General features: G+C 36.3%; 1 protein-coding gene across 1 annotated transcript in view; it reads left to right on the plus strand.

Moving 5' to 3' along the window:
• Nucleotides 1-24,463, plus strand: part of LOC106882330 (synapse-associated protein 1) — a 56,438-nt gene that overhangs the window by 26,725 nt on the left and 5,250 nt on the right. The window contains exon 5 of the mRNA XM_052971019.2: nucleotides 8,616-8,816. Coding sequence (XP_052826979.2) covers nucleotides 8,616-8,816 — 201 coding nt within the window. The remainder of the gene's footprint in view (nucleotides 1-8,615; nucleotides 8,817-24,463) is intronic.

Below are 24,463 nucleotides of genomic sequence, written 5' to 3' on the forward strand. Positions count from 1 at the left end.
TGATTGAATGCAAAGGAAACATATTTAAGCAAAAGCATCAACTGGCTTCAGGAAACAGTTATCCTACAAATCAATAGACATGGACCCAGCAGAATTTAAAAGTTTAGTTAGAACCCTTTAGGTCTATCACCACACTGATTTCAGCTAAAAAGCAGTCCCTAATAATGCTGTGTAGTGAGGCTATGCTGTAGCACACAACAAATGGCTAGCAAGTTTATGCCATGTGTTGTCAAGATTACCACTTTCATTGGATGCACGAAAAAGAGGGTGCAATTACACCCAGAATTTCACTCCTACTGACAGATATACCTCTCAGTTTCGAAAACTTCAGTTTCCTGGACATCTAAGCTTTGCCATGTCAGTCAATGAATACCAAGAGCAAACATTGATAGTTGCTGGACTACATCTTGATGAGTTCTGTTTAGCTAATGGCCAATTTTATGTAGGCTGCTCAAGAGTAAAAAAAAACCCATAATCTCTTTAAAATCATTGTCTATCCTCAGGTGCTGACATGACAATGTCCAGAATGGTCAAGGCTAAAATGAGTACAAATCTAATACATGAGCTGTAGCTCATCACAACTCTTGATATAGTGTTTTTATCATTGCATGTATTGCTGTTCTACTATTTGGATGTTTGGGTTTCTGCTGAGCCTGGTTTCTTTGTGTTATGAGAAATATTTTATTTCCATGTTTGCTTCACTTCCTGACACTTCTGTTTCAAATTATTTTAAGAAGTAAAGAATATCAAGAGTAAAACATTAAGTAAATGTTTTCACACTTACTTAATCTTGTGTTCTTACTTAATTTTCTTAAATTAGACAAAGGTCATTGACACAATTAAATATATTAGACCAGTGCTTGGTAACCTTTTTTTTCACTTGAAGTACACTTACATTCTTTTCAAAATATAACTAAAAGTATAAGGAGAAAAAAATTATATTCAGGTTACACTGCGATACACCTACCATCGTCTCATGGCACACCATGCGGAGCACTGCATTAGACACCAGAATGCGTAAAACGAATTGGATAACAATTTCATTTCATACATAAAACATAACATTTTATCTATCAGCAGGGTTTTAAAAAAGCCAAATAAGCTTTGAGAACAATTCCTCACTGAGAATGAATTTATAGCTATTTTCCAGCCTGAGCAGCAATGCTTTATATTCTGCTCGTGTTTTTATCTTTTAAATTTTCTATGTTTTACATGTCTCAGTCATTGGACTGTGGCCATGCTGGGGTACTGCCTTGGAGAATTTTTAGTCATATGAATCGACCCCAGTACTTTTTTTTTAAGCCTGATACTTGGTTTCTTGGACACTTGGTCTCTTTTTTATTAAACTGTTAAGTATGAGGACAAGCGCACACACACACATACACATGCACAGACGTACACACACACACACACTGGGCTTCTTTCAGTATCTGTCTACCAAATCCACTGACAAGGCTTTGACTATGTAAAGACACCTGTCCAAAGTGTCAGCGGGACTGAACCCAGAGCCATGTGTACCACACAGCCATGCCTGTGCCTATGTGTATGTATGTATGTAATTAGCTTGAGGCTATATCAGAACTGTAAGGTGCCACAAAGTGACATGGGGTGAATAGTAAGTGAACTTTACAACCACACAGACATGCCTGTCTCTTATTTTTGAGTCATTCAAGAAGCAACATAATTATCATAAAATATGAGGAGGAGCATTCTCAAAGTAACATAAAGGAAGGAAATGTGATGGAAACCCTATTCATTTGGGGTCAATGAACACTTGTTATAAACTGTGAACAGAAAAGTGAAGACACTGATATCTGGAAGAAAATGTGCATGCTATGATAAGTTTGAGAAATGGTGTCAGTTGTAACATATTGTGTAGGTAGAAAAGGCAAGAGAGGAAGGTAACTTGTGTGTGTGTGTGTGTGTGTGAGAGAGAGAGAGAGAGAGAGAGAGAGAGAGAGAGAGAGAGAGAGAGAGAGAGGAAGCAAGAAAGAAACAAGATATTTTTCACAGAATGGAAATAAAAGGATGTATTAGCCGTCACTATTTTCCCTTAGGATTCTGTTTCGAAAAAGAAATTGGGTTGTTGATTTGATTTAATGATATATAAGACAACACTTTTCATGCAGTTATATTTATATTTGCATACAAATATATAAACAATGTACAATGTCATCTCAAATGCAAATTTATGATTTTTTTTACTTACTGCATCTGGAAGACAAGATGGTAACCATGACTTTTTCAGACACTCTTAGATTAATGAGATTGTGCCTTTAATCTTTGATTAAAGTAGAAGACACTTACCCAAGGTGCCATGCAATTGAATGAATTTGGAACTACATGGTTACAAAGTTCACTTTGTAACTACACAGCCATATCTACATCTTATTTTTCAAGTCCTTGAGAAAATATAAGAACAATTTTGAGTATATTCATACATAATAACACAAGAAATATTGGTAGAAGACCTTATTCACAGTTTCTAAAGGCAAACACAAGCAGTCTAATGTATTTATGTGGGACATAACTAATAGCAATGTGGAACAGAAAGGAAAATAATATTGCAGTTGGGGAGAATTGGGTCAGGGTTAAATTCCATTCTGATATGATCATTTCATTTAATATTAATGAAAAAGAGAATATTTATGGTCACCTGCTTTAAAAGCAACAGCTTCTCCACCCAGATTATAAATTCATTACATACTCTTGGTTATATTATTAAGTGTTATTGTCTGTGCTATTGGGGTTTTAGGCAAAGAAGGTGATCATCTAACTCATATTCTGCAAATCCAATCTGTGTGCAGAAAAATGAAAATATGCAACACTTTGCTGAAATTCAAAATGTAACCATTTACTATTGCTTTTATCTACATCCCAACTATTAAACTTTATTTCTTAGAGACTACCCATGTAGGAAGAATTCAATGATTAACAAAACAAAGGATGCGCTTTATCTCTCTCTCTTTCTTTCTCTCTCCCTCCCTCTCTCTCTCTCTCTCGCTATCTGTGCATGTGTGTGTGTGTATATATATATATATATATATATATATATATATATATATATATATATATATATATATATATATAGATGAGATGCAGTTTGGGTTCGTGCCAGGTAAAAGCACTACTGATGCCTTATTTCTAGTGAGACAGTTGCAAGAGAAATACCTAGCCAAGGATAAACCTCTGTACCTGGCTTTCGTTGACATGGAGAAAGCCTTTGACAGGGTCCCCCGATCCCTTATCTGGTGGTCAATGAGGAAACTTGGGATAGAAGAATGGCTAGTGAGAGCTGTGCGAGCCATGTACAGAGATGCGGCCAGTAAGGTGAGGGTTGGAAATGAGTACAGCAATGAATTCCGGGTAGAGGTAGGGGTCCACCAAGGTTCCGTCCTCAGCCCCCTATTATTTACCATAGTCCTCCAGGCAATCACAGAGGAGTTCAAGACAGGTTGCCCCTGGGAGCTCCTCTATGCTGATGACCTTGCCCTAATTGCGGAGTCACTATCAGAACTAGAGGAGAAGTTTCAGGTGTGGAAGCAAGGTCTAGAATTGAAGGGCCTTAGAGTCAACCTAGCTAAAACCAAAATCCTAATAAGTAGGAAGGTAGATAAAACACAAACCCCTTCAGGTAGATGGCCCTGCTCAGTATGTAGAAAAGGAGTAGGTAGTAACTCTATAAGATGTACCCGGTGCAAGCTATGGACACATAAGAGGTGCAGCAACATCAAAGGCAGGTTAACTAGCAAGTTAGTTTTTGTTTGTGGCAGATGTTCAGGTGCAATAAAGACTGCAAACAAACAGGAAACAACTTCTATCTCATTCCAGGGTGAAAAACTAGAGGTAGTCGATAGCTTCCGCTATCTGGGCGACCAAGTTAGTAGTGGGGGTGGGTGCGCTGAAAGTGTAGCTGCTAGAATAAGAATAGCCTGGGCAAAGTTTAGAGAGCTCTTACCCCTGCTGGCGACAAAGGGACTCTCACTCAGAGTAAAAGGCAGACTGTATGACGCATGCGTACGAACAACCATGCTACATGGCAGTGAAACATGGGCTGTAACTGCTGAGGACATACGTAAGCTCGCAAGGAATGAAGCCAGTATGCTCCGTTGGATGTGTAATGTCAATGTGAATACCCGTCAGAGTGTAAGTATCTTGAGAGAAAAGCTGAACATTAGAAGCATCAGTTGTGGCGTGCAAGAGAGACGATTGCGCTGGTATGGACATGTGGTGAGAATGGAGGAGGATAGCTGCGTGAAAAAGTGCCACACCCTAACAGTTGAGGGAACCCGTGGAAGAGGTAGGCCCAGGAAGACCTGGGCTGAGGTGGTGAGGCAAGACCTTCGTACATTGGGCCTCACCGAGGCGATGACTACGGACCGAGACCTTTGGAAATGGGCTGTGCGTGAGAAGACCCGGCAAGCCAAGTAAGATCGTTGCCAGTGCCCCTGGACTGGTTCTTGTGCGGGTGGCACATGAGATGCACCATTTTGAGCGTGGCCGTTGCCAGTACCGCCTGACTGGCTCCTGTAGGATTTTCGAGCGAGATCGTTGCCAGTGCCCCTGGACTGGCTTGTGCGGGTGGCACATAAAAGACACCATTTCGAGCGTGGCCGTTTTCGTGCGGGTGACACGTAAAAGCACCCACTACACTCTCTGAGTGGTTGGCGTTAGGAAGGGCATCCAGCTGTAGAAACTCTGCCAAATCAGACTGGAGCCTGGTGTTGCCATCCGGTTTCACCAGTCCTCAGTCAAATCGTCCAACCCATGCTAGCATGGAAAGCGGACGTTAAACGATGATGATGATGATGATGATATATATATATATATATATTGGGTTGGAACAAAAGTTCATAGTGTTTTTTAACTGGTGGCATTTAAACACATGATTTTGTTTCTCACCTGACAGAAGCACATGATGTATATATATTTTCTGAAAGGTGACATTTCAACACATCTTTCTATATGATTACTGTGTGGATACTTTATTTATACTGTTTTTTAAGCTAAAAGTGAAAATGGATGAAAATGAGATACATCTTAGCCATTTGATGCTCTTTTATTTCTGGAAAAGGAAAAAAAAAAACACTACAAAAATGGCAAAAGCAAATGTGCAGTTTATGGAAATGGTGTTGCATGGCTCAATGGTTAGAATGTCAGGTTCACAATCATGAGGTAGTGAGTTCGATTCCTGCACCAGGTTGTGTGTTGTGTTCTTGAGCAAGACATTTTATTTCACATTGCTCCAGTTCACTCAGTTATAGAAATAAGTTGCAACATGGTTTCGGCCGTTGCCTTTCCCTTGAATAACAACAGTGGCATGGAGAGGGGAGGCCGATATGCATGCGTGCCTGGTGGTCTTCCATAAACAACCTTGCTCAGACTTGAACCTTGAAGGGTAACTTGCTAGATGCAACCTCATGGTCATTCATGGCCGAAGGGGGTCTTTACCCTTTACCCTCTTAAGCTTGTCATACCTGAGAAGACTGTTCATAAGTGATTTACTAGGTGAGGTGTCAAAAGTTTGATCTGGAAGATCATGAACATTCCAGCAGGCCTCCTGTCATAAGTGACGACCAAATCAAAATGCTAATTAAAAATAATCCTGATCACATGACTTGAGACATTTCAGAAATACTTTACATATCTCACGAGTGTTATAAAACACTTGAATGTATGGATAATTATGGTGTTTGGGTACCTCATTATTTAAAAGAAAAATATTTAATGGATGACATTAATGAACTAGCTATAATCACTCCAATTACTAATCAGTATTTGAAGATGATTCTTTGTAACTGATGAGCTCAGAAGGACATGGTGTATTACAAGCTCCTGCAATGTTAAACATTGAATTCAGATAATTATTGTTCCCATTTAAACCAATTAAAGAAGGCAATTGATGAAAAACATCCAGAATTGGCCAATTGTAAGAGTGTTGTTTTCCTTCAGGATAACACTTGACCTCATGTTCTCTTGTAGACCCAGCAGAAATTAGTGCACCTTAGCTTAGATCTCGTACCACACCTGCAGTGCTCACCTGAGCTTGCATCTTTAGTTTATCCTTCATTTCAATCCCTGCAAAGTTCCCTAGATGAGAAGACCTTTAGTTCTTTGGAAGACCGTGAAAATCACTTAGACAAATTCATGACCCAGAAAGATGCCAAGTTCTGGGTGGATGGGATCAGGAAATTGCCACAAAGATGGCAAAAGGTAGTGGAACAAAATGGGATATAGGTAGTTGAATAAAGATATGTACAAATATCTAAATAATATTTTTAAAATTTACTTAAAAATTGACAAACTTTTGTTCCAACCCTATATGTCTGTCTGCCTGTACGTGTGTGTGTATGTATGTTATCGGTTGATCATAAGTCAGTAAAAAATCACATATCTGAAACTGATATTTTGATATTATCAAACAAAATATTCCTTGTTATGGCATAAAACTGGTCAGGGTGTTAATGATGGTTTTGCACCAGCCATTGCATTTGGCAACATTGATGACTCTTCAGACATTCTGGAACATAAATGCAATCATGCACAACTGGCATCATGCTATGAGAAGGAACTCTTTTTTCCCCACTAGAAAATGTTATAACTGTTTACCATTTTTTAATTTTTTTGTTCCTGTCTTAGTCATAACCAACCAAACTAGGACCATATGTTTACCTCCAGCATAAAAGGGGTTATTCACATCCAATCAGCATGTCTAAAGACATTATCAGTGATACCAAGTGCAACGGTCATCACAAAACTCAGCAACATTATGACCAGTCATATACCATAACCAGGAAGATACTGTCCAACAACACACACACACACACACACACACACACACACACACACACACACACAAGTATATATTTGTATATCAACATCATCATCATTATTTAAAAGGATGTTAAATGCTGATGATGATGAAAATGATGATGATGATGGAGTTATATATATATATAAGTAGTGGGGATCAAAAAGATTTTGACAGTTAAATTTGTAGCTGTTCCATGCATATCAGACTAACAGGGTACCTCAAAAGAATGCATAAATATTCCTAACCATTCGACTGTAAAACCATTTATGTATCAATGAGATAATTGCAACACATTGTGTAGTTGTATCATGTAGTAAAGAAAGAAAAATGAACAGCTCAACCCATCACTGTACACATTTCAGTAGTGTCATCATTTATTCAATGATGCTATTACATAACTTCACACTATTGCATAACTACCATTTCCTTAGGCGATATCAACAAAGTCAGATCAATCTAAGAAGGTAAATACATTTGTAAATATAAGTATAATGAATGCATTCAACATATAGGAAGATATAAAAGGAGAATCCAAGTGGAATTTAAAAATTTACAACAGTTGTTTCAGCAGCATCATATTAATGAAAATGCTTCAATTACCCCATGACAATAATCTGTCGCCATCAAGTGATTTTTAACAAACAATTACATAGGTAGGTAGAGAATTTAAGTTGATCAGCTTGCTAAGTTCATAGCAAGATAAGTAACTGACTTGTGGATATGTATATGCATGCTTGCACCATACAGCCAGCTAATGACAACTGAATATTGTAAGCTCAGTACCCAGCCTTCTTTGGCATCCGACACATAGAAATACCTATATTCTAATGAATCCTACAACTGCATTTATATATATATATATATATATATATATATATATATATATATGTATATATGTATGTATATATATGGTTGGACATACACATATGCATGAATGTCACAGAATATTTAAATATGTATTAAAGTAATACTGCATAATGGAGAGATATAGCATTGCTTTCAAAATCTTTCAAGACTTTCTCCTAAAAATAAACTTTTGTCTAATAGAAAAAACAATATAATATACAAAATATCGAACCAAAAGCAAGTTGATCTCAGAATGCAGACTCAACAATAAGCATTGCTTAATACATGAAAAGCCATCAAAATTTAAATATCTGTTAAATGGCTTGTTTGATTTAAACAATCATAATTTCAAAACACACTTAGGCATGAGCATGAGCTATCTGATAAATTCTGTGAGAAAACCAGAGTAATGCTCTTGTAAAGTTTTCAAAAGAATTATGTATTTCTTTGACCAATGAAAGATGTGACAATAATATCTCATTTTCTGCTATATTTTTTATGTGGTAGGCATTGAAGTGTATTAGTAATTTTATTTTCTACTTCTACTTCCCATTAGACTACTTACTAAAAATATCCCCACACTTCAACCAACTATAGTTGTGTGTGTGTGTACACACTCACGCACACATATTTCAAACTATGCTTCAAATACACATGTGAAAAAATTCCTCAATCTTTCAATTCTTCTTTCTAAAAGATCTTTAATGTGGTCTTGATCTCATTATTTGACTTTGGAAATAAAATCTATTTACAAATCTTTTTTTTTAATCTTCAGATTTTTCCTATTTCTACTTCCCATTAGAATACTTGGTTTCTATTATGCATCACTGATAGTTTATGGAATTAAGTTATCTTTCTTTATTTCTTCCCTCACACATCACCAACTACTGTCCCTAAAATTAAATATATTTTAATCTTACTTTAAAGAGAAAAAAAACAAATTTTTTTTTTGCAGAGCGGTCTTCCCCACAAATGTTTACTTCCCCCCAGACAACCAATGCCCCTGCCCAGAAGGATGAGGATTTGGCTATTGAAAATCCACCTCATGATAATGAATTCATCAGTGATTCCTTTGCCAACAGCACGATTGATGATGAAGACTTGCGCAAGGAAATGCAACAGCTTTCCGTCAAAACTAATGAAGCCAGCAATGCAGGTAAACCATTCTGCGTTTTCTGTCATATCATATACTTGTGGCAGTCTAAAGATTCTGCTGCACTAACTTCCTGGACAGTGAGCCATTTCCTTACTTCCTTTGAGCATTTTCTTGACTCTTAGACATTTTATAATCTGCCTCTACATTCAATGATCTTTCAAGATACTTATTGGCTGTCTACTCTTGTATTTTTGATTTAGTGCAAATACCAAAATATGGATATTTGATGTGATTCTTTCAATATTGGGTCAGTCCTATTGAATAGTTATTTTCAAAGAGTTTGATGTTATGTTTTGATATCTTTTAGGTAGAACTCTTCAATGTAGCTGTTGATTCTAAAATATATTTTCTTCCTATTTTTACTAACTTATGTAGTGAATAAGAGATAATTAGAAAATTAGAGAATCACACACACACACACACATGCGCGCATGTACATATACAGAGGAGAGAGATTCGTTTAAGTGCTTCTCTTTACATCTCAACAATATTCATAATATAATATTGCAGATTTTAGCTCTTAATTTATACCAAGTGCTGTTATTGTCATTGTTTTATGTTCAAAATCCACCAGCTTTACCTTTGCAATTCAGTCAAAGTTACTAAAATAAATAACACTGATATATCACCATTGCATGCTGAATTTCTTGCACAATTTTAGCCTTGTTTCTAATCAAATGAAAACAATATGTATTACCAAAGTATGGTCATTACCATAATTTCCAGTGAGCTGAACCTGTGACTCCCTTTCAGTTGTTGTTCTGTTGTATCTTTTTCAACTTCTATCACTGACATCCTTTAACCACTTTTTATGGCTTCTTCTATAAAACTGAAGCCTTAAAACTTAGTAAGTAATCAACATATGCTATGCAATCTTATACGTGTACATGAAGATACATGAAAAAACAAGCATTTATAAAAGTTAAATTTATGATGTAAAAAAATGGTAAATTTCACACAAAAACTGCAGCATTTATTTATCTATTTTTAAATCTATTTTAATGAAATAATTTTAGTATATTGAATTAAAATTTATGTTTTTCTTTTAGGAATGAATAAACTAAGATTGAATGATAAATATATGTTTAATTTTTTTTAACAGTGCAAATTTACAGGAAAGAGAATTAAAATGTGAGGGCTAGGTGGTACTCAGACTCATCTCCTTTGGTATTATCTTAAGATTTGGGCATAACATCAAATATAGAACCAAAGCAAAGGCAGACAAAACACAGCATGTGAAAGCATTAACTTGAGAAGTGAATATCATTAGAAAGTTTTTGGGTGGCAACAGAGATGTCAGTTAAAGTGACATTTGTTATTTACATTTTATGTCCTTCCACATTTGCATAAATGCATACATTAAAAAAGAAAGGCAGTGAACTGGCAGAGATGTTAGCACGCCAGGCGAAATGCTTAGCAGTATTTCGTCTGCTGTTACGTTCTGAGTTCAAATTCCGCCGAGGTCGACTTTGCCTTTCATCCTTTCGGGGTCGACAAATTAAGTACCAGTTATGCACTGGGGTCGATGTAACTTAATCCTTTTGTCTGTCCTTGTTTTTCCCCTCTGTGTGTAGCCCCTTGTGGGTAGTAAAGAAATAATACATAAAAGATTGTGTGTGTGTGTGTGTTAGAGAGAGAGAGAGAGAAAGTGAAAGTGAATGTGTGTTTGTGTGTGTGGATTGATGAACGTTTGTGTTTACATACATACGAAGAAAAATACTTGATACATACAGTAGAGTTTGTATATTTTATAAGAAACCGAAGCTTTTTGATTCCTTGTAAGTTTCTTGTTCCTGATTATTCAAACACATCAAATAATCAATGGAATAATTAACAGTGGAAAACTTAGAGGACTGATTCAAGAAGATTCTGCTTCTATTAGTATATGTGCATGTTGTGTATTCATTTCAAGAAGTTATAAATTCCATTTAGGTTTTTATTTTCTTCTGTAGCTTAGTTTGTAGGATACTTATAGAAAAACAGCTATTCCCTGAGAATTTGGGCACAACATCAAATGTAAAACCAAAGCCAAGGTAGGCAAAGGACAGCATATGAATGCATTTACTTGAGAAGTGAGTATCATTAGGAGGATTTTGGGTGGCAACAGAGTGAGGTAGGGCCTGCCCACAAGGAACAGTGGGGGTAGAGTATAAGTAGCACAAATGGGACAGAGATGTGCCATAAGAGTGTGTTGAGAAATATTTAGAGATAACAAGTGAGGGGTGGGGGAGATGGTTGTGGGTGAGTTTTGCCAGAGGACAGAATTATGTGTGTATGAGGAGGAAGGGAGTAATGGTCAGATTGTACATGTCTATATGTATGGATGGCCACAATTTTACTTAGCTTGATGTGTCTTCTCAAGTACAGCAAATCACCAGAAGTCTCAATCCCTTGTCATCTCCTCAGAGAGGCTCAATACCTGAAGATCCTTTTGCACCACTTCATCCCACATTTTCCTGGGCCTACCCCTTCCATTGTTTCCCTCCACAGTTAGAGACTGCCACTTCTTGATGCAGATGTCTTCATCCATATGCCTCACATGACCATACGAGTACAATCTTCTCTCTTGCACACAACATCTGATGCCTCTTGTACCTAATTTTCTTCTTAAATCATTTACACTTTGTGGCAGGAGAGCTGCAATGCTGTATGGGACATGGTGTCTGATGGGGAGAGAGATGACAATTTTGGGAAGGACTGAGAGAAATGTGTGGTGTGAAGCTGTTTGATAAGAGGAGGACTGAGGATTTGATGGGGATGCTGGGGCTGGAGGAATCAGTGGAATAGCTGGCAAGGGTGAATGGAGTGTGGTGGTATGGGCATGTGTTGAGGAGGGATGAGGAGCATGTTCTGAGGAGGGTGCTTGAGTTTGAGGTAAATGGACTGAGAAAGAGAGGTAGACCGAGGAAAACGTGGAGGGGACAGGTGAAAGGAGAGATTGGGAGAGTTGGTTTGAGAAGAGAGGAAGCCTAAAACTGGACAAGATGGCAAGGGTGGTTGCTATGGCATTGAAGTCCCCCGTAGTCACAGTCCATGTTTCACTGCCATGTAGCATAGCTGTTCACACACAGGGATCATACAATCTGCTTTTCATCTTGAGGGAGAGGCCCTTTGTTACCAACAAAGGTAGCAGCTCTTTGAACTTTGCCTAGTCTATCCTTACTCAGAGCTTCCTCCTCTGCTGCTAACTTGGTTGCCTAGGTAACGGAAACTAAATACTACTTCTAAGGATCCACCTGGACATTTGATGGAATCTATTTTCTGTACATTCCTAGTGTTTATTGTACCTGCACATCTGCCACACACAAAGACTACTTTGTCTGTTGACCTTCCTATGATACTACTGCACCTCTTATGTATCCATAGCTTGCAAAGGGTATACCACATGGAGTTTCTACCAATACTTTTTCTATATATCGGGCAGGGCCATCTCCCCGAAAGGGTCAGTGATTTGTCTGTTTTCCTACATAATAGGACTTTGATCTTTGCTAAATTAACTCTAAGGCCCTTAGATTCCAGACCTTGCTTCCATACCTGAAATTTCTTTAGTTCTTGTAGTGATTCAGCAATAAGAACAAGGTCATTAGTGTAGAGGAGCTCCCAAGGGCTACCAATCTTAAATTCCTCTGTTATGGCTTGGGGATTATGGTTAACAAGAGAGAGCTGAGAACTGGTCCTTGGTGAACTCCTTTCCTGTATACTAAATTCTTTGCTATACTCATTGCCGACTTTCACTTTATTGACAGCATCCCTGTCATGGTCCATGGCTAGTTAGCATCTCACATAGGCAAATATAAAATGCTCAAAGGAAACCATGATCAGTGAATAAAAATTTATTAATACATCAAATACATTTCGTCGAAATCAAAAGTGAAAAAGTAACCCTGATTACAGATGCTATACAACTCCAGTTCAGAAGCAACTTAAATTGCTAAGTATGTGAGAAGTTGGAACAACTATACAATATCACACATCAGACAATCAACTGTTTGAATAATGTACTGTACTCCTCCTTAACTCAGAAATTCTTTTAGATAAAGGACATTCTACCAGCTTTAGTTTCAGATTTCACTGTTAGTCTCTTGTATCTTTCTCCTTATAGCTTGCTCTTAAATATTTTGCTTCTTCCCTCAGTTATGTACACTTCTCTGTCAGATATACTTTTATTTTTCATTGTATTTTATATCTTATATGTTATTTTTCCTTCTGTTTTCTTTTCTTTTCTTTTTTTTATTCTTACTTATTTTTTGCACACATATATATGTATATATGTATATATATGAGTTGATTTTTTATTGTTTCTTACGCATGGTATTTATTTAATTTCTATTGTTTTACTTTAATTCTGCTTTTATGCTCAATGACTTTTGATACTATTTATTCATACACACACACGTTTGTATGTATTTGTGTATATATGTTTCTATGTTATTTTAGTTTATTTTATTTGTGTTTTTATTATTAATGACTTTTGCTATTAACATATTTTTTCTAAATCCTTCTTTTGTTATTCTTTGTTACTCATTTTATCTACTCTAATTTACAAATGCTCTCTTCTTGTGTGTTCAAAAATTCTTTGGCATAGTGTCCACTTGATATGTTTCTTCTCTGGGTTCAACTGCTTTGAGGATTGTAAACCATTATCACCTCGTATATACTGCATACCATAAAGTTAATGATGTGGATAATGAATTGTATTCTTGAGACAACACCTGCTTCTGTGTCGTGTATTCTATGAAGGAAACATGTGATTGCCTGTTTACTAAAACGACTTACCACTATGGTTGACTAAGTGTGTATCTTCTTTCTATCTCATAATCCTTGGATGATTATTTTGACAAACAATTGAGTACCTGGTAGTTTGCACCTGACGAACAGGTGAGCTTCATTAACTATGAAGTAGTTTTAATAACTCATAATATGATTTTTTTTTTATCCACTTAGGAAAAGTACGTAGTGTGCAATTGCATTTTTCATTTCTCTCTTTTGCAGATACACACACACACACACAAGTGTGTCTGTGTGTAAATAGATATTTGCATATATATATATATATATATATATACACACACACACATGCATGCATACACACACACACACACACACACATACACATGTAAATATATATATAAATATATGTAAAGGTAAGATCCAAGGATCAAGGTGTAGGAAGTTAGTAAGCAGTCCTTAGAAGTGTATAAAAAAACAACTTTCAGGAACTATAAGTGGTTTATTGACATAGAAGGTTGTAAATTTTCCCCACATCGAAGTTTGATAAGCTGAAAAAAGTTATTTTGTTGTTCACAGTTAGCAACTAGGGTTGCTGTGTATACAAATAAAGATCCCTATTTAGGGAATGGAGTAGATAAAATCTAGGCTACATATGTTTCATGAAACCAAATTAATAGTAGGGGAGGGTGTTTAGAAAGTGTAATAACTAGAATAAGAAAAGGGTGAAGAGAATTCAGGTAGCTTTTACTTCTGTTGGCAACCAAAGCTCTCTCTCTCTTCAAGTGAAAGGAAGATTGTATGGCGTATGTATATCAACAGCAATTTTACATGGTAGTAAGATGTGGGCTCTGAATGCAGAGGACATGTGAAGGGTAGAGTGGAATGAGGCTAGTGTGCTCCACTGGATGTGTAATGTAAGTGTACATGTGCACACTAAGTACGAATGTGTTGAGAAAAAAGTTAGGCATAAGAGGAATTAGATGCAGTGTTCAAGACAGAAGGCTGCACTGGTTTGGTCATATGTTGCTGATGGATGTCAACAGCTCCATAAAGAAGTTCTGGTATCTCAAAGGAGACCCAGGAAGACATGGGATAAAGTACTGAAAGATGATCTCATGTCACTGAACCTGATAGAGGGGATTATTAAGGGACCAAGATGTCTGGCACCTTGCTATACTCAAGAAGACCTATCCTCCACAGCTAAAGAGTTAATGCCACCCATCCATCCCTGCCAAAGAGGATTGGTCTGCAAGAGCCCTGTGCCAGTGCCACATGGAAAGCACTTGTGCAGACACCACATAATAACTCCCATGCTGATGCCACATAAAAACCCCTGGCACACTCTGTAAAGTGGTTGGAATTAGGAAGGGTATCCAGCCATAAAAACCAAGCCGAATCATACTGGAACCTGGTGCAGTTCTCCAGCTGGCCAGCCCTGGTCAAACCATCCGACCGATGCCAGCATGGAAAGCAAAGGTTAAAGGATGATGATGATGATTTACATGTGTGTGTGTGTTTGTGTACATGTTTATATGGAGGCACAGGTATTGCTGTGTGGTTAAGAAGTTCATTTTATAATAATCACATGCTTTTAGCTTAAGTTTTTCTATGCTTATGGAAACATTTCATCATATGGCTGGTTTTACAATTTATTAATTTTAATTGTGAAGTGAATATACATTTCCTTTAGGCAAATTTCACATTTAAAGTTATTAGTATTAGTGATGGAGCATAATTAGTAATGGACAACATTATATTGTAGTTAATGTTCTTGTCTTTCAAATCCCAAATGCATTTACTAAAATTCATAAAATCACATAGTCTCCTAAACTTGAATGAAGAAGAATGGTTATGTAATCTACATTTCCAGATGGTAGTAGAACCTATGTAATGATACCTACAGTTACAATACATTGATATATCATATTCTTCTTTAAACAGTAGTTTTCTGAAGGACACATAAGTTTGTTTTTGAAATTACAAAGGTGTTTATTCACTCACATATAGCACTCCTGGTTAAGAGAATTAGTATTGACTCTGCTTCCAGAATTAGTTGTTAAAACAAGATTATTAGCAGTATTATAATCAATATTATTATTAGGTGATATCTTAAAGGGTCTATCATTGGAAGTACCATCATCTAAAGTATCAAAAGCATGATGAGTTATTTCAACTAAATTTGGATCAAAATTATTATTTATGTGTACATAGAGTCAAGATTATTACTACCTTTATTATCATCATTAGTACTATTACTATTTTCACCATTACCATTATTATTACTGTTATTATTATTATTATCATCATCATCATGGGCTGTGCGTGAGAAGACCCGGCAAGCCAAGTAAGATCGTTGCCAGTGCCCCTGGACTGGTTCTTGTGCGGGTGGCACATGAGATGCACCATTTTGAGCGTGGCCGTTGCCAGTACCGCCTGACTGGCTCCTGTAGGATTTTCGAGCGAGATCGTTGCCAGTGCCCCTGGACTGGCTTGTGTGGGTGGCACATAAAAGACACCATTTCGAGCGTGGCCGTTTTCGTGCGGGTGACACGTAAAAGCACCCACTACACTCTCTGAGTGGTTGGCGTTAGGAAGGGCATCCAGCTGTAGAAACTCTGCCAAATCGGACTGGAGCCTGGTGTTGCCATCCGGTTTCACCGGTCCTCAGTCAAATCGTCCAACCCATGCTAGCATGGAAAGCGGACGTTAAACGATGATGATGATGATGATGATGATCATCATCATCATCATTATCTAAGGCAGTGAGTTGGCAGAATCATTAGCATACCAGGCAAAATGCTTAATGACATTCTGCCCATCTGTTCATTTTGAGTTCAAATTCCACTGAAGTTGACTTTGTCTTTTATCCTCTTGGGGGTCGATGAAATAAGTACTAGCTGATCTCTGGGGTTGATGTAATCAGCTTATTCCCTCCCTTGTGCCAAAATTTGAAATCATTATTATCATTATTGTCACTACTACTGCTATTACTACTACTACTACTACTACTACTACTACTGCTACTACTACTACTACTACTATTATTATTATCATTATCATACCTACAGATATAAACTAGTTCAGGAAAATTAGCATTAGAGTTTCTCTCACAATCGATCCTATTAGTCCTACTCTTGTTTCCCAATTTTGAATTAAGATAGTGTCTAATTTTACTTTTCTTTTGTGCTGCTATAATTTCAACCAAATTTCTGATGGTTGAATAGGGAAATTTTACTTTACGATGATTAAATAATTTTCTATATTTACTTGAAGGTGGGAAAATATTTGTCCTGTGCTGCAAAGAATTTCCAAGGGATATTAGTAATTATGTAAGATGTGAATGGTGTATTACACCAGATAATATTCCTTGATTTAGCCTTTCTATTATTTACATAAGACTTTTTTCGTAATATTAACATTATCAACATGTTTGTAATTCTTTATTCAAATTCTAAAATTAGATGTTCTCTCATAATTCTTATGCTTAAAGTTATTCATATCTATAGACTCCTTAGAGCTTAGGAATATTCTTATCAAAAATAAATTTACCACTTTTACCAATATCCAATTTGGCGGGACAAATTAGTTTAACTTGTTGATTGATAGTAAAGTTAAGTTTACAGTCCTTTAAGTTTATTCTGGGGGTTTGGGGCATGTAAGGTCCTGTCTGATCTTCCACTTGGAAATCTTCATCTATTTCCTTCACTATTAAGTTAATATTAAATAACTTTGCCTCAAAAGTTATTTTATAGTTATTTTATAGGGCTTCAGAAGTTATTTTATGGTGGTACATACACTATCTCATTCAGTGAATAAGTAAATTATTCTTATCAATAAGATTTTCATATATCCCTTTGGAGGTGGTAGGGATATGCCCTTTAAAGATTTTTCCATTTCATAGATAATCTGCCATAAGCACTTGTATACAAAGAGAATAATTGAGTATATAATAATAAGAAAAAGGGATTCATAAATGAAGGCAGATATCTGGAAATCACTCAGTGGTTAAGTGAACTTGGTTAACTACATGAAACAATCAGATACCAATAAATTCAAATAGAGTTAACATTCAAAGAAATTTCCTGTGTATGATAAGTAAATCCAAATCGAGCTTAGAAGAATTTCAAGACTTTCAGAGTATATAACAACAAAAACAAGAATGGAGAATTCACATCTTTATTTGATGCTTACACAATACAGGATGATACATGCATACATGTTGTAGCTAGGACACTCTGTAATGAAATCTGTCGGAAGTATAACCCCAAGGACAAAGAAATAAGAACCCACAGTATGGTAGAAGCCATAGCCACCCATGGTAAAAAGGAATACTGGTGGAATGTCTCAGTGAAGACCTCAATCAAATGTAAGCACAACAGACCTGATATAATGATTTGGAATAGAGAAGAGAAACTGTGCACAGTTGTGGAAATTAGCTGCCCAGTGGATGTTAACATAAAGCTGAAGATCAGTGAAAAAGAGAACACCTACACTGAACTATTGAGAAATCTGCAGTTACTCTATCCAGATAACAAGTTCAGGTTTATACCTGTAATTATTGGAGCCCTGGGATATGTAAACACACTGCCTAGATACCAATCTTGAGAAATTAGGCTTCTCAAAACCAGAAAGAAGAAAGCTAATTTGAAGACTACAGATCCAATCTATCACCGGAACTGTAAAAATCTGTAAAACTTTCCAGAAGTTTATCATTTAAATATATATGAGCATTTTTAGATATGCAACTATATGCATGAGAATACATACATAAAGCAAAACATACAAATCTTCACATATACATACATACATACATACATACATATATATTGTTAGGATATTAAGATATTCTTCTTAACATGAAATGAAAGGTAGCCTTAATACACAATAAAGAAAATCTATCCACCAATGTGGTGTTGCAATCATTCTCATCATTCGATATTTGTGTGCATATATATAATTTTGACCTGTCCTTGTTTTCTTTGTATCATCTATCTGGATGTTTTGTTGTCCCTTTCTTGTATCACCTGTCTGGATGTTTTGCGTTCTTATCCCATTTTGTATTATATATATATATATATATATATACTATCTTCGAAACGTCTAGTTAGAATAGAGGCAGCTGATGAAGGATTACTTCCAAGTGGCTATCTGTTTTCCTATGTGTTCGTTCCGTTATCTGTAGTTCATTGTTCTAACGTCCTGTACCCTGATATGCATCTATATACACATGTAGATGTAAGTATGTACATATATGTGGGTATACATGCATATATATTCTTTGTATTATATATATATATATATGTATAATATTAATAATATGGTGCTATTAAGTTAGACATGGCCTGGGTCAATACTGGCCGAAACCTATCAAAGTTACAGATATAAAAATAATGACTGATAAATTCATCTCCGCTCTCCTCTTTCCCCCTTTCTTCTAGCAAATCCACCTTACTCTCACTCCTAAATATGGTCTTCCTTTTTTTCTCCTGACAATTTTACTTCTAAAAATTCTTCTTTTTTTCTTTTCTCTGATTCTATTTATACTTGGGTATGACAATATATTTACTTATTTACCATTGACATAGTAAACGACCCCAGCTTACATTCACAATGACCTTCCCTTAATCAGCTTCAATCTAATCAAAATTCCCCCCTTTCTTCCCCCTCTCCTTTTCATTATTCTTAACAACTTTAGACTATTGCCTACTCCCATATTTTATTTCTTCATACATATGTTTTTCTCTTTTGTTTTTTCACCCGTTTCTCCAGCTACACGACTCATTTTAAGTCACATATCCTGTGAGTCAACTTCGGATCTCTTGATGACAATGTAACCTTCATTTAACTAAGGTATCTTCGGCCTGATTAGTAGCTGATTAGTAGCTAGTACAAGCTACTGATTAGTAGCTTGTACAATAATTATTACTTCCAAGGTTCTGCTAGCTAGGAGACATATGTATCCTGGATTTTACCTCTTTCATTCTTTCAATTTAGATTTTTATTCACATTTATATATATACACACACATGTATATATATATATATATATATATATATATATATATATATATATATATATGTATATGTATATATATATATATATATATATATATATATATATATATATATATATATATACGCGCACACACACACACACACACACATACACACACACATACACACACATATAAACACACACACATATAAACACACACACACACAATTTTTTCTAAGCTTATCTGTCTCTTCTGACTATTAAGTTATGAGGATGTAAACAAACCAACATCAGCCTAAATTTCTACAAAACTGGTTGGAAGTTGGTTCAAAAATGATCCTGAAGCAACATTAGTCTGAAGCGAAGATAATGACATGAAACAAAGAATTTAAGTTAATACAAGCCATATGCATTAAATCTATTCCATTTTTCTTAGAGACAGGAGAATTCATTTAAGTGATCTCAAATCACTTAAACAGACAACTCAACGAAAGTGAGGAGGCACTTTCAGAGACTGAAAACAACCTGAGACTCTCCCATGCAAAAAAGAGAAGTAAGAAAGGGAAACCAGGATTGTAGAAAATATATAAAAAAACAAATTGATGAAGAAGCTTTCATCCTGTTGGTCAGAAAAGTCATCAACAGCAGATATGATGTCATCATCACTGCAACACTGGTTCCCAACCAAGTGCTTTTTCATGTTGGGGAACAAATGGTAGTCAGATGGGGCCTAATTAGGAGAACAAGGGGGAGGATCAACCAGTTCAAAGCCACAGTCACAAACAGCAGCCATTGAAACCAAGAACTTTTGTGCTGAAGAATTGTTCTGATGAAACAAGACCCATTTTGTTAGTTTTCCCGGGCATTTGGTCTTGACAGCTTTTTGTGATTGCCTCAGCAAGTTGCTATAGTTTCATGCTTTTATGATACTTGAACAGGCATATTTTAAAAATATGCCACACATCTCCAAGCAATCTTTCAGGCTCTGTTTATGCATTATATATATTTAAAAAACCAAGGATGCTGGACAGTGGGAAAATAAGAAAAAAATATGGTAAAAACATGTAGAAGGTTGGTGCAATAAAATGAAACAAGAAAAAAGAAATGAAATGAAGAAAACTAAGATCCTCAGCCTCTCTGATTGCAGAAAGCACATTAAATACAATTGGTATAGAACAAAACAGTTGAAAATTTGTTGAAGTCTGCAAGACAGCAACTCAATCTAGTGTGGGTGGTGTCCTCCATGTCAATAAAAGAAACCTGTTCATGTGTTTACACCGGCTCTGGAATTAAGCAGTGTGTTGGAATTGCTGGATTTAAGAAGAATATGAGATCTTCCTGCTATGCATAAGTTGCATTTGTTGGATCCATTAACATATGGCATGGATTCCTCAACTATTCTCCACTTAATTGCATGTAGTGTGGAGCTGCTCTTCAAATTCTATATGTGGCATATACATTTGTTGCATTACATTTATTGATGTGCCGAAGAGAGAGTGTGTGTGTGTATGTGTGTACATACATACACATGTGTATGTTTGCATATTTTTGTGTGCATGTGTGTATATATATTTGTATGTACATAAGCGTTTTCCCAAAAGTATTGGGCATGAATTTCTTATTAAATGATATTGATAGAGTGATTCTTTCTCTGTACAAAAGTACTATTAAACATATCTCCATCACAAGTGATGCATTTGCACCATCACTGAACCTAACTTTTGAATCCTCTTCAGAAATATATAGGTGTGCCCTGTTGTATTTACTTTTTCACGACCACTTTCACCTCATTTGTGTCATCAAATTGTTGTCCTTGAAGACTATTTTTCATTGACCCAAATAGGTGGAAGTTGGAGGGTACCATATACCATATCCTGGCTGTACAGTGGATGCAGAATTATTGACCAGCTCAATTTGCCAATCTCCTGATTTCTTGTCAAAGATATGTGTTCATGCTTTGTAATGGTGAATGGGGATGATGTTCCGTTTGTTGTTCAGTTTCTTCATCCTTGCAGTTTCTCTAAGACCTTTGAGTGTCTCAGTGTACAACTCACTGTTTAGCCACATTCCAGAAAAGACAACTCCCTTGTTGTCCCCTCAAACAGTCACCATGCCTCCGCTGCTTGCTGGCTTTTGAATTTCTTGGACCTTGGAAAAGAGATGTGATATCATTCCAGGGACTGAGCCTTTACTTCATGGTCATAATGATTCACTTACATTTCATCCCATCACTAGATGGCAATGGGGGGAGGGGTCACATCTTCATTGGCTTCGAATGCTTTCAGCAGATCAAAGCAGACTTCCTTTCTTCTTTCCTTCAAATCAGGCATCAACTACCAAAGTACACTTTCCAATACCCAAAGACTTTCATCATCTTCTGTAATGCTCTGTAACCACAGTTCAGGTGGCACGAGCTCATGGATTCTGACTCATCTTTACCTGTGAATCAAATCATCCAGTTGCTGGTGATCTGTGTCAGTAGTTGTAGTCGATGGTCTCCCACTGCATGGTTTGTCGTCAATGCTAATTTCCTCTTTCTTTAAGCTTCACCTATTTGTGTTCATTGCTCTTGTCAGTGATGTTGTCTCTATAAGCAACGTGTAGCCTTCTGTGGATGTCAAACAGCTTGCTAGCCTTCTTTGTCAAGAATTCAATGGCAGCATACTGCTTTTGCATGAAACCATTATTTGCTTACAGTGAAGAAGAACAGGAAGAAGGGTTGCTGCAGATATTCTACCAGTATGTGCATTTTGTCAGTTAAAAAATTATTCCCAGTTTTGTATGACTTGCTATAACCTTCATATGACTATATATATTTTTGCATATATGTGTGTGTGTGTGTGTGTGTATATATATATATATATATATATATATATACCGGAGTAAGCACATGAAATGTGCAACAAGGTGGAAAAAAGAGTACTCAAATACCAGAGGTAGAGTAATATGCTTTATTTAAAAGCAGCAGAAATATAACAAAAAAAACCGTTACTCTGAGTTTCACGTTCCCATTCATCGGACAGTTTTGTTAGAAATGGAGAAAAAACTGTCCGATGAACGGGAACGTGAATCTCAGAGTAACGTTTTTTTTGTTATATTTCTGCTGCTTTTAAATAAAGTATATATATATATATATATATATATATACACTTACGTATGTGTATATTTATACATATATATATATATACTACTCCTCCGCCCTTGCTTGTATCTATCTCAAACTCTCCCTTGACTCATAGCTTTTAAACCTGTCCCTCATTACTCTACATTCATCTGCTTGTCATTCTCCTATCTACTTATTCTGCTGTTGTGAAAATGGAAATCAGAATCTAGGAATAGATATCATACTACCATCTTTGCATTGTCAGTGATCACTCATTCTCCTCTGTGCTGCTCCTAAATGGCCTTCATCCATCACTCTAACCTTCATGTCCTGACTCATATTTATCACTCACACCCATCATTCACTACATTTACCCTATTTGTACATTTAAAAAATTCCATACCAATGTCAATATCCATCTTTCACTTTTTCACTATCTTGAAACCTTACCCATCCTCCCTGTTTCTTCTGATTCGGTGCTCCTTTCTATTCACCTTCTTGGACATGTTACCTTGTGGGTATGTTCTGGTGCTTCATCCAGCTATCCATGTAAACTGCAAAGTAGCCAAGGACCTCTTCCATATTAGTAACCCTGTTCCTGCTCTGCTCATCATATTTTAACCTCTCAGGTCCTCATTTATCCTTTCTCTTGGAAATTACAAGGCAATTTCAGTGGTACTGGTGTCATGAAGAAAGTATCCAGTACATTCTATAACGTGGGTGACATTAGGAAGGGCATCCAACCATAGAGACTGTGCTAAAATTGAAACACTGGAGCAAGATGTGGCCTGTTAATCTGTTTGATCTTGTCAAAATGCCATTTTACATCCTTCCTTCCTACTAGGGGGATGATAATATGTATAAGTTATCACCATCATCATCATCATGTCATTTTATGTCTGCTTTCCATGTTCGACAAGATTCAACATATTAGAGGACCAGATCATCCTCTGCTGTCTCATGTGTTGGTATGATTTTTATGACTGTCCCTCCTAACTACAACCACTTAATTGGATGCACTGGGTGCGTTTTTCAAAGCACCAGCACTATAGAATAGCTTTGCCATCAGCAAGACTAAAGGACTCTTTCAGACTATGTATTGTCGCTGTTATTCCTGATTGTAACAATGTTGCTATCAACAATCTTGTGATAGTTATGAGTGCGGGAAGTGAGTGTCTTTAAGTTTCAGAAATTGTTAACAATGTTTGTAGTTATTTTCATTCTGTCTGGAGAATTATACCACAAAATCTTTCTACATCTACATCAATAAGAATTATATTGTTCTTAAAATTGGATCTTTCTAATGTGGTATTGTAATTTGGGGCTGCCATTTTGAGGGTTGCTTCATCAGAAGATAGGTTGGAGACACAGCTACTAATGTTTGATTATTACTGGTGGATGGTTAGAGCTTCTGTTGATCGTTTAATCGTTTGACTTCCGCTTTCCATGCTAGCATGGGTTGGCTAATGAAAAGGTTTATATTTGCCTGTACTAAGATTCATGTTAATGCCTAGGAAATTAACTTCTTTAAGGTAAGAGCTAATTGTAGTTTTTAAATTGAGTTCACTAAATACTTCACATAATCTCATTCCTGAATACTCATCACTTTTCTATCAATAGTATCATAGAGCTTTGCACAGCCCTCTAGTTTGCCAGCTCTAGTCAAACCATTCAGCCCATACACACTGCAAAATCAGCAACTGTGTGTTCACTTGAAATATATATAATGCATGCAGAAGCAAGCTGCTATCATCTCTGGCAGATGATGTGTCCAGTACTGGAGAGTGGCAGAAATAGCCCGAAACCAGGACTGGTCTAC

Source organism: Octopus bimaculoides, chromosome 10 (genome assembly GCF_046866305.1).
Source record: "Octopus bimaculoides isolate indiv1 chromosome 10, ASM4686630v1, whole genome shotgun sequence".
In the NCBI taxonomy this organism is placed as follows: Eukaryota; Metazoa; Mollusca; class Cephalopoda; order Octopoda; family Octopodidae; genus Octopus; species Octopus bimaculoides.